Raw genomic sequence first — 12806 nt, forward strand, 5'->3', positions numbered from 1 at the left:
TCTACATGATAATAGTTTGACTGCAAGTTGTAGGTTTCTTCACTATTTAATAGAAGAATCTCATAGTTTCATTGACCTGATCTCTATGTTTCTTTACTATCTAATAGAAGAATCTCATAGTTTCAGTGACTTGAATTCTATGCCTACTTGGGTATAGAACATCAAACAATAGAATATCAATAGCCACTTGAAAGTCCTTTGAATATTCTGTTCTCCTTGAAGCACTTGTAAAGTCTTCTAAGAGATATCTATTCTTTAAAGCCACTTCTAACGTCCTTAAAGAATAAGTTCGGATTTTCTGAAGCACTTCGAAAAGCCTCCGGAATGTCCGTTTATGTTTGTTGTTCGCCTCGAAAACTTTCGAGGTCTATTTTCTCCCACTTGTCATTTTGGAAACGAATCTCCAAAAGGACATTATTTCGAGCAAACAAACATTATGTTCTCAAAAATTCGTGGTAGAAACAATACCCTTGTGTCTCATTTGAATAAATCACAATGAAACATATATCTATGCTTGGGCCTTAGTTTGTTGAATAACAAACACTAAGCTCCCACTGAGTTTAGGAACTCTTTAGATATATTATGAAAAGATATTCTGAAATTACTTTTCAATAGCTTTGACGAATTTGGTTTAGTTTGGTGGTAGTTGAGCATTTTGTTTTAGAAATTATAGGAAAAGTCTTTATGATTCATCATTGATCGAATCAAGTACTAATTGACTTCGATCATTCCAACGTAGATATGCCATATCTTATGGACCTAGATTGTGAACACACAATCATTGATGATCATATTTGGTCTCAAGTAATCATGAACATGATCTAACCTAGATCTTTATGATTTCTTGCCAAGTGGATTTTATACTTTTGAATCTTTGAACTAGCCAAACAGACTCAAACTTATATCACATTGAGTAAATAAACCTATATTCACTCAAATCCATGTGAAATAATAAAGTCATAAAATCTTTCTTTAGCTTTGAACTCTATTGTCTAGGCGTTCTAACAATAGTTACTTTCAACAAGTAAGACTAGTTGTCTTAAAATGATCTAGAAATCAATCAACTTTCAAAAGTTTATCAAAATAGAGCTTTTTGAATGTTAACTTGTTGATATGGTCTAAGCAACAATGCCAAAGATTAGTGGAACTCAAATCAAGGGGTTGATTTGAACCTAGTAAAGGTTTTTTTTTTTTTTTTTTTTTTTTTTTTTTTTTATAAAGAGTTGTTTGTTTTAATCAAGCATATTGACTCAACCTGTAATTGACCATTTCATTCAAATAAACAAACAAACATTGTCTTTGTTTTTTCTTGAATGTGAGTCTTTCTGTGTTTGAAAACAGAAATTTAGGTATGTTGATTATGGAACAAAATAGCCATTAAGTTCCAGCCTTTGAAAGGACTTAAAACAAACTAGATGACCCTACAACTAATGTAGCATTGCCATGCTTCATTTCCCACTTGTAGGTCATTAGTGTATTCTAGCTTCCATTGTTTGAGTTATTACCGAAGTAAGAACCTCAAGCGGTATATGATACCAAGGAAGTTTGATTGCTAGGTCACTTCTCTTTAAACATAAACTTATAGGTAGAAACGGAATCGTAAATTCCTTTCATTTGTTCCTCGTTTTCCTATTTCTTGTACCCTTTCTTATAGTCTTAAGAATTGAATTCTTTAGTGTTGACTTTTATACTTTGTTAGACATGTCCAATGTCACCAACAAGGTTCTTTACCATTTTAATTTATGTTGAATATTTTGTTTCAACTAGATGATCTTACTAGAAGCTTCTAAAGTTCTCTAAGCATCGATCTATTCGAATGTCTAGGGACTAGACTCATTCGAGAATTAAATGGACAAAGATATTAGGTTGTTAACCATTGGTAAAGCTGAGCGTATTAAACTCAATGCTTCATGATTTCAAAACTACAGTGTATTTTGAATTCACAAGCACCAATTGGTTTGCCATTCGATTTTGATATTCGAAAACAACCATAAAAGTGGATATAAGAAACGTACATTTTAAATTGCTCACTTTCTCTCTTTTCCGTGAATCGTTCTTGGATTCACTACCAATCGAGGAAATTTACTGTTACCTTTCTAAAAGGATTTATTGCAGTGCAAGATATTTAATTATAAACAATAATTAAAACATACATTGAAGCATGCAAAGTCTAAACATTTATCATGAATAATAACTTGAAATTAAAGCAACCATGCAATTCAAACAGGTTATTAGCATTTTATTCGATTTTATTGTTCCGGCAGGTGTGAATAAAATGATTCCAAGACCCTAAAACCATTGAAGAATTAAGCACAGTTTGTTGACTCAATTCTAAAACATTTTAGGTAAGCAAAAGCCTTTTGCTAATAGTCTAGAAACTACTCTTGGTTGATAGGTACGTCTAAGAACTTATTAGGAAAACCTATCGATTTTGCCATGACATAAAAGGACTCCTTACTTATATCGTTGAGTTTCACCAAAACTAACATGTACTCACAATTATTTGTGTACCTTGCCCCTTTAGGACCAATAAGTAACACCTCGCTGAGCGAAAACTATTACTAGATTGATGTAAAGGATATCCAAGCAAGTGTATATTTTGGCATGGCACCTTTTAACTCAATTTTTAAGTTTGGAACTTAAGGCTCTTACTATGTTGGTTAGATTTTAAGTGAACTAAAATCCTTAATCATGCAACATAATCAAGCCACAATCTTATGCATAATTAAGACATATTTAAAGCAATAAATAACTTAAAGCATGCATAAGATAAATGTGATCTAGTATGGCCCGACTTCATCTTGAAGCTTTAACTTCAAAGTCCGTCTTGAAAATCTCCGTGGGAGGCACCATTTTCTTCAAATAGGATAAGCTATAACTAATTACAACTATTTGATGGTACGCAGACCATATTTGAATTGAAAAATAACTTTGGTACTTTAGACCAATTACATTCAAATTAATGGTACGCAGACCATATTTTCTATCCTATTTGGGCCATACTAGTCACTTCATAACCTAAAAAACAGTACATATACAATATATACCATTCACCCATTCATTATCATGAATGGCCCACATAGCTGGTTAGTAAAACACATTATGCATCACGAAAACATTTGCAGCAATTAATCAAGGGCACCAATAATCTACCAATTATTCAGTCCTTATTAATTCTAATCAAGTTGTTTTAACCTTAAGGATTTGTAGACCTAATCAAGAGTTTATGACTAAAAAGCGCTCCCACTTAAACCAATAAATTTATATGCTTTACTAATTTTAAACATAAAAATGTATTTCTAGTCCAACCGGAAACATACAAATTTAATTAAAATTTAAAGCTCATATCAATTTATAATTGAATCCAAAAGTTTAATTTAATTTCAGTCGTATTTAAATTAATTCATGATTTTAATTTTAGTAAAATAATTAGAATAAATAAAATTTATTATAATTACAATATTCAAAATTAAAATCCAAGAAAATAATTTAAATTATTAATTTTAAAATTAATTAAAATTACGTGAACTGAAATTCTCAAATTAAACATTCAAAACGATCTTTAATCGTAACGCAAACACCCTACGCGTTGCACGCCCATGGGCCGCACGTACACAGCCATTGCTGGCCATGTGCGCGCAGCCCATGCGCTCGTCGCATAGCTGCTGCATCCCCATCGCAAGCCTCCGCACGCATTGGTGCTCGCTGCGCGCGCCAGCGCTCATCGCACGCGAGCTATCGCTCGCAGTGCGCGCGCGACATCGCTCGCTGGGCGCGCGACATCGCTCGCTGGGCGCGCGAGATCGCTCGCTGGGCGCGCGACATCGCTCGCTGGGCGCGCGAGCCATCGCTCGCTGGGCGCGCGACATCGCTCGCTGGGCGGGCGACATCGCTCGCTGTGCGCGCGAGCAATGCTGGCTGTGCGCGCGAGTCCTCGCTCGTTGTGCGCGCGAGCAATGCTGGGCGCAGCGCTCGTGGCACGCGAGCTTGCGCTCGCTGCGCGCGAGGCTGCGCGCTCTTGTGCGAGGCAGCGCGCGTTGTGGCGCAGCTCGCTTGCTGCCCACACGCGACTGCCTTGGCTCGCCCTTCGCCCATGCCCATTCGTCCATTGCTCGTGGCACACGACACAAGGCAGGGCTGCTGCCTTGTGCTCGTGCACTACGCCCTTGCTCATTGCATTCGTGCCGCACGGGCGACGAGCTCCCTTGCTCGTCGTCGCATGCCCGCATTATACAACACCCCTTAAGGGTAACACGAAGCGTCCATTGCTTCGTGCGTGCAAGTTTTATGAACGAATCGCATAAAAATTTGAAATTTTATAAAATTAATGACAAATTAATAAATATTATTAATTTCATAATTTTAGGGCGAAAAATCGAAAATTTATTATCCAATTGATTTCCGATTGTTATGGATTCAAGTCTAGGTCATAAAAATTTAAAATTTATCATAAATTTACAATTTTTATGGTGGTTTTTAATCATAGGTTTCTAATTAAATTACAATTAATTATGAAAATCAAATTAATTCTAAATTATTCTAATTTTCAACAAATTAATCATAATTACAAATTAGATTGCATAATTAACAAGACTAGGCATTCAAACTTGTTAAACATATGCAGTAGGTCAATCAAAAATTCAAGATTTATCAACAAGAATCGCAAATATTTAATTTAACATCTTAAATTTACGAAATTTTGCATTCGAAAAACTAAAACCTTAGAAAAGTCATAGTTAGGCTTCGAATTTGAGAATTCTGGGTTCGGCAGAAAAATACTATTTTTGTCAAAATTTTAGAATGCCTTTTACATGCGGAATTGACACAAAAATCACTCAATTCGGATGAGTAACGAAGAAACTGCCGAAAAACTGCGTACGTATAATTAAATAAACGCAATTTGCAATTAATTAACAATTACGAAAATTAATCACCCCTTTTAATTCTTGAAAATTTGTAATATTTAACCATGTTCATGCAATATAGATTATGAAAATAATAAGGGGCTCGTGATACCACTGTTAGGTTATGATACATATGACATTACATAGATCATGCGGAAACAACCATTAACCCAGGACAACATATTATTTACACATAATCATATAGCATAATTTAGATGCATACTCTTTGTTGCGTGCCCTCCCTAGCTGCGCCCGAACCGAACAAGAACAAGTCTTTAGGACTCCAAGTGTCGTCCCTCCGTAGATAGTCCACAGCACGTCCGGATCCGCCTTAAGATTGACCAACTAGAATCGCCCTTAAGGTACTAGAATTTTCGGCACTTTTGAGCAAGATGTGTGGCTGAATTTTTCTCTCAAAAACTCACTTTGAATACTTTGAAAAACTCGTTATAAATTGTGAACCCAGGCCACATATTTATAGGGGTATGGAAAGGGAATTGGAATCCTATTCAGATACAAATTAATTAAACCTAGAATCCTACAAGAACTCTAATTTAATTAATTTATCAAATAGAATTAGGAATTTAATCATTAACCGAACTCTGCACGTTTTAGGAAACGTGCACGAACACAAACACTTACGCACACACACACGGCAGCCTCGATGGGCCGCCCATGCGTGCGTGCGAGCAGCAGCCCACGCAGGGCCCGCGCGCGCTGCGCGCTGCGCGTGCTGTGCGCGCTGTGCGCGCTGCGCAGCCTGCTGGGCCTGGCCTTGCGCTGGGCCTGGCGTGGCTGTTTGTGCGGCGCGCTTGGCTTGCTGGGCGATGGCCTGGCTTCGTGCTGGGCCTTGTCCGGCAGGCCTCGTCCGATGCTTATTCGTACGATGCGCTTCCGATTAAATTTTCCGATTCCGGAATTCATTTCCGATACGAACAATATTTAATATTTCCGATTCCGGAATTAATTTCCGTTTCGAACAAATATTTAATATTTCCGTTTCCGGAATTATTTTCCGATTCCGGTAATATTTCCGATTCTGACAATATTTCCGTTTCCGGCAATATTTCCGATTCTGGCAATATTTCCATTTCCGATAATATTTTCCGATACGTACCATATTTCCGTTTCCGGCAATATCGTTGTCAAAACTATCAATTGAATGACAAATAGGGATAATATTTGACATAACTTGTCCAAGAAAAATATTATTATAATGTTAGATTAAGAAAATTATTAATATATTATTGTACCTGTTGGTAGAACATGGTTTATCGGTTTATTGAGTCAAGACTCAAAAAACCTCGAAACTCGGTTCAGACTCGAATAATTCTTATCAAGTCTGGCTCGATATGGAATTTTAAGCTCAAGGTAAGTTCGAGGTCGAGTTCGAACTAACCAAACCAAGCCGAGCCATATAGAGTTCGGCTCGTGTCCACCCCTAAACATGACCATATTTTAGGGTATTTGACATTCCTTTTATATTTTTATGCAAATAGGTAAAGTAAAGAGGTACGGTAGGTTAAGATCCTCTTATCTCGAGAATCAGTGGCGGTGCCAGTACGGGTTGAGTGGGTTCAACAGAACCCGTACTGGCAAAAACAAAAAAGAAGTTCACAAGTTTCTGGAACTATGAAAATTCACTGTTATGTACGATTCAGCGCTCAAAATGGACAAGAAGTGAAAGATGGATCATTGGTTGGAGGGGGAACAATCTATATAATCACTGACATTTTGTTTTTTTTTTCTTTTCTTTCTTAGTAGCAATAGTTTTAAACTTTTAATAAATAACTTTTTTACACATTCCTATTACTAAATGTCTTTCAAATTTTGAAAGTTATCAAATGCTCTAGCAAAAATGGGATTTTGTTTTGATTCATTTTCTTTAAAACTTTTTCCTTTAATTATTTATTTTATGTACTACGACTAGCAATACGTATGAAACCTTTTAGTTACCCCCAAAAAATTCAATAAAATCTGCTAATGTACTCTATGCACAAAAAAAATATGACTTATGTTTTAATTTTGAACCCTTAAAAAAAATCTGGTACCGCCACTGTCGAGAATCAACCTAGGTAAAATATAAGTATTTTACACTTATGCACTAGACTAGTCAATTAAAAGTAGTACTCTGTATGATCTTAAGGAAACAGGGGCATGCTAGTAAGTAGTAAACTAGTTAGAAAGGATAAAGTTAAGAAAGTTAAAATGCTGGAAAGACATGAACCGTATTATGGGAACATAAGTACTAGTATAGTAGTATGGCTATACATGTTCTTCCACGGTTGCACATGTATTCTTTTGAGAATCTGCTCGTGATGAACAATGTTCACATCCAGAGACTTGGTTAAAAACAGTGGCCGAACACGGAAAATTATCGGTCATTGTCCTTCAAACTATGCATTTTGTTGTTATTTTGCATATGTTTGAGGATCACTGTATCTGCAGACTACAGAATTGCTTCTGATGACCTCCTAGTACTTTTTGAATAATCACGAGTTTTTCGGGCTTCACTGAGGGAAATAATGAAACGGAACTTTGTATGTAGTAGTAGTAGTAGTAGTAGTAGTAGATTGGTTTACAGAGCAGTGAAGAAGAACTATAGGACCAAATGACCAATAAGTGCATTAAACCCAGAAAAGGTATATCATGTAGTACACTGAAATCATTTAGTATTACAACATGATGATGTTAACTACAGCTGAGAAGTATCCTTGAACAAAATTTCTCAAGCTATTTGGTCACAAAAGAATTCCTAGTTGAACAACAAGACTAAGAAACAAGCTAAAACATGTTCCACAAAAACTGTCAGAACCTATGCAGTAGTAGACTCAAAAATAAGGTCTTAACTCCTGTCTTTACAAAACAATCAAGGTAAAAATCAATCTATGATTAAACCAGCAAAGGTGTGTTTCCCTGGGATGAGATGACAATATGTCTTTCCTTTAACAGCTCGTTGGAGCAAACATCCTTGTCATGCTTTCTTTCTTCTATCACTGCCGGTAATACTCTATTGTCATTAGAATCATTCTTCTCCTTTATAGCTGCCAAATTTTCCGTCTCATTGGACTCAACTTTTCCATTAAAATGAGCCCTCATATGTCCACCCAAAGCTTGCCCTGTACGAAAATCTTTGGAACAAACCACACACTTGTGCTTCCATCTCTTCTTCTTTTCATTGTCCCCAAACTTCATCTCATTTTTCCCTCCTTGTTCTTCAACAACAGTAATGTCAGTTCTGATCATGTGTGCTCGGATTTCCAAACCGCAAAGCCTCTGACAATGCAAGCGATGGCCTCCCAAAGACTGATGAGATGGGAAACTCCTATTGCAAATACTGCAGATATAATTTTTCGAGCAACTATCTGTTGCTGGTTCACTGCTTCCTGATTTACATTTATCAGCAACATTCTCCTGTTTCTTTTCCTCAATTACAGGATCACTGCTCATACTATGAACCAATGTATCTGCTAGCAAAACCTCTCTACTCTCATCCTTGATTTCAGCATCGAACAACTCATTATGAACAATTGGTCCACTTTCAATGTTATTTTCATCAGTTGGATCACAAGTTCTTGAATTCCATTCATTCAACATTCGATCAACAACATCAGCAGTTCTACTCTTCGTTTCCTCGACAGCAGGAACGAAAGAAATTGGATTCGAATAGTCTAACAGTATACCATTTACAAGAACCCCAATAGCCCCATCTTTAATTTCAGCATCATACATCAATTCAGACTGAATCTCAACATCAGAAACAGGTCCATGTTCAAAATTTCCACGCTTACTCTTTGGCAACCCACAATTAAAACCATGAAATTCTTTAATTTCATCCTGAAATGAATCACATTTAGCTCTCATAACATCAAAGTTTAACCCTGATTCCACATCACAAACGCGCTCGGCCACATGATCATCATCTTTATCAATATTACTAACAGAATCAATAGGTAATCTAGGTTCCATTTTCACAGAATCATCGTCATTATCATTATCAGAAACATGATCACAAAACCCACCCTTAGAAAGCTTTAACAAAGAAGCAGCAATATCTAATAATTCCTCATCAGCAACAGTAACAGAAGAATGTGAATTATTCAAATTACACCAAGAAGAACCATTAGAAGAACTAGTTTTGATCGTATACCTCCTTCCTGATCTCTTCTTTCGAGGTGTATTCGACCGCTCTATTATTTCTTCTTTCACAGCATAATCCTTAACCTTAGCCGCAGCTTTCCTCTTAGAATGACTTCTCATGTGCCCAAACACAGCTCGAGCAGACCTAAACCTTCTTCCACATAAGTTGCAGACGAAATTCTCACCATTTTTGTTCGGTTCAGAAGATACCCACCAACAACTTTTGGGCATTTCCCGCAAATTATCACTCAAACGATGTTTTTTTCTAATACCCAGCTGAATTTTGTGTATGTTCTCTGACTTTTTTGCTGAATTTTGGGGTAGAACTTCATCTCTGACATTGGGGAAATTCTGCATTTTATGCTTCTGTTTGCAATCTTTAATGGGGTTCTTCATTCTTGTAAATCTTGAACAAAAAAACCCCAGAAAAAATTTCAAACAAAGCTGCTTAATTTTCTTTCAGAAATATCATAAGAATGAAATTCTTGGGTTTTCTGGGAAGAACAGAGGATACCCAGAAGAGGGTTTGAAAGTAAAATCTTAGGTTTTAAGGAAGTAAAAAAGATCTGGGTTTGAAATTTGAAGCAGAAAAATCCCAAAGAAAAATGAAAAAGAAGGGTTTCTAGTTTTGTGTAACAAAACAGTGTTGTAATGCTTGAAGTGTGTGTCAGAAGAAGGCTGAAAACATAAGCTAAGTCGAAGAAGTGCAGACCTACTCCACCTCTCTTGATGATACTATGTTTTGTTTCGGAGGGAGAGCTCTGCATGGAAGTAAATACTTTTTGGACAAGGGGGGTTCTGTTCTTCTTATTTTTTAATTTGTTTCCTCGTTCCGACATAACTAAACGGAATTATGGAAATGAGGAAGTCTTAATCTATACTGGGTATACCATTGAAATGGTATACTAATATTCTGCATTTTTATTTAGTACCAAACCACATCATTTGATACAAGAAAAGTAGTTGTATTTTCTCATGCGATACCAAACAACATAGTTTGGTAACGTGGTTTCAGTTTTATTTGGTTCCAAACAACATAGTTTGGTACTCACAAGTCAAAGATAAATGTTATTTTTCGTGGGCCAGACTCAATTTTTTACTTGAACTTACCATTTAGCCCTTAATATACCGACTGAAGTTACTATTTTGACCTTAGTATACCATTTTAATGGTATACCTAGTATAGATTCAGAAAACCTCTTATGGAAATACTTAGTCCGTTTTTTTTTTTTTTTTTGTAATAAGGGTTTCTCTCTCTAATACAACTTGCACTTTGACCGGTACATTAAGTAAGTGGAGGACGGAGAGAAAACAAAAGCAAAAATAAAAACAAAAACAAAAAAAATTATACTTCGTATAACAGGAATTGGGGATCATGTGATAAAGGAAGAAATACTAAAAGTTTATGATTTTTGGCAAAATCCCTCTTTTTTCTCTCTAATGGAACCTCCAAAGGGGAACCCCCCTACACAACCCAAATCAACCCAAGAACAAGATCAAATATTGCGTTCAAACAAAAAACCAAAAAGGAAAATTACAAGCTTCATCTTCGACGGGCATCGAAGGCAGGATGAACAAATGGCGGATGCTGACCAACCTAACCATGAAAACCTTAAAATGGTCAACCAGCAAGATAACAATGAAGGGAACACTCCTCTCTCATTCCGTGACATGCTTAAGGGAGGGAATAATTGCTTGGCACCACAATGTCATGGACAATCATGAAGATGAGGACGACGTGTCGGATGACGATGTCGCACCAGAGGAATATGAAAATGATGAACGCTGCCCAGCCATCCTCCTGACAAAGGAGGAGAAAAAACGCATGAGACGACCACGGAGACACTCGCTCATCATCAAGATGTTTGATGGAAACTTAGGGTATATGGGACTTATGAGAAGACTCAAGAAGAAGTGGAGCATTAGAGGGGAACTAGCACTTACAGACATTGGATGCAGATATTTCATAGAAAGGTTTACAAACGAAGCAGATTATAACTTTGTCCTTACCCAGGCACCTTGGATGATAGACGACTGCTATCTAACGATTCGTAAGTGGGTCCCAAACTTTGTACCAGATGAAGCTCCCATCACGGTGCTCACAGCATGGGTAAGGATTCCGAACTTAGCCGTGGAGTACTTCGATATTGGATTCTTAAGCAAGATTGGCTCGAAAATAGGAAAGGTTCTTCGTGTTGATAAAACGGCTGCTCAAGCGGAACGAGGCCAGTTCACACGATTAAGCATGGAGATTGACCTTACTAAACCACTATTATCTAAATTCTGGCTGAAAGGTAGAGTATGGAGAGTCCAATACGAAGGCATAAGGATGATATGTTATAAATGCGAGAGTTATGGGGCATGAAGAAGGCAAGTGCCCTCAATCGATCATTGAAGATCAACCTGCAATTGAACAACTTAACAATCAACTTGTTAATGCCAACATTTCTAGGATCAAGGGTCTAAACAAGCCGCAAGAACATGAGGACTTCGGATCATGGGTGTTGGTAAAAAAACCAGTTCGGAAAAGAACTCCTCGACCGGAAAAGTCAGCTAATGCCGGAGGCAAAGGGGATGGATCAGTAGCTAAAACGACGGCAAAAAACGGCCAAACCACGGCCAAAAACCCTAACCCTAGAGGTGCAGTTGAAGCAAGCGAAAAAAGGGGGAGTGGGTCAAGACTTTCAGCTCTTAACTTCCATAACAATGACCCACAGGAACATAATATGCCTACAAATAAGGAAAGTGAGGCCCAAGAAGTAGAACCTATGGAAAGTGAAGAATTCCAAACGATTGACTTAGGATTAAACTCTCAAGTTAATCCTAAAATCGCGGACCCAAATCTCTCCTTCAGTGTTGGGAAAATTGTAGCCAGCCAATCAAAATCTAATCCTTCCAAAACTGCTCCAAGAATCTACCAAGAAAAAAGGAAAGGCCCAACCCGAGGCATCTCAACTGCTCTTACGGAAATCAATCCGAATGTAATGCAAAAGATTCCTAATGCCAGTAGAACTCAAGAGCCTATAGGAAAGGAAAATTCACTCATAGTGTTCAAAGCCAATTCACAAGCCCCAAACCAAGCAGCTATCAATGAACCACCGCAAGCCCTTCGAAGTCAATCCATCGATGTTACACATGTCTCCCCCACTCCCCAACATCATTCAGTTATCGGTCCCTACGGAGAAGATCCTACGTGTGGGTCAACCGACGGACGACCTCTACATAATAACGGCGAACCCCCTGACTCATGTGCTAGAGGTGAGAGTGGACTCGAGGATAGAGGCCCCTCCAACGCCACCGGAGCTAGTAGTAACCCTGTTACTACCCAATGAGATTAAGCGTATCATGCGCCTATTAGGTCAAGCGTACTTGACATCTCTTTCTTCAATTCCAATTTTTATGGAGGACAGACTACCAAATTTGGCATCGGACTCACTCCCTATTACATGTATGGTTTGGAATGTCCAAGGAGCGGGGAGTCAGGCGTTTATGGCGGCTCTCAAAGAAATAATTCGAACCCACCACCCCAATGTTTTTGTTTTGGTGGAGACTCATATGGGGAGCCAACAGGCTCAAAAAATTGCCTCGACCTTAAGATACTCGGGGCACACTAGGGTCGACGCTCAGGGTTTCAGTGGTGGCATTTGGGTTTACTGGAAACCAGAGCTTGTTACGGTGGAACCAATCATCAAGCACAATCAGCACATAACGATGGATATTACAAGGGTAGGAGCGACTCCATGGTACTTCACAGCGGTCTAT

At 37.8% G+C, this 12806-nt stretch overlaps 1 protein-coding gene across 1 annotated transcript; it reads right to left on the bottom strand.

Annotated features, from left to right (window-relative positions):
- Positions 1-7796: 7796 nt before the first annotated feature.
- Positions 7797-9440, bottom strand: LOC110795921 (uncharacterized). Its single transcript, XM_022000958.1, has one exon. It carries the CDS (start codon positions 9438-9440, stop codon positions 7797-7799), a length of 1644 nt encoding a protein of 547 aa, XP_021856650.1.
- Between the last annotated feature and the right edge of the window lie 3366 nt (positions 9441-12806).

This window comes from Spinacia oleracea, chromosome 1 (assembly GCF_020520425.1).
Source record: "Spinacia oleracea cultivar Varoflay chromosome 1, BTI_SOV_V1, whole genome shotgun sequence".
NCBI lineage: Eukaryota > Viridiplantae > Streptophyta > Magnoliopsida > Caryophyllales > Amaranthaceae > Spinacia > Spinacia oleracea.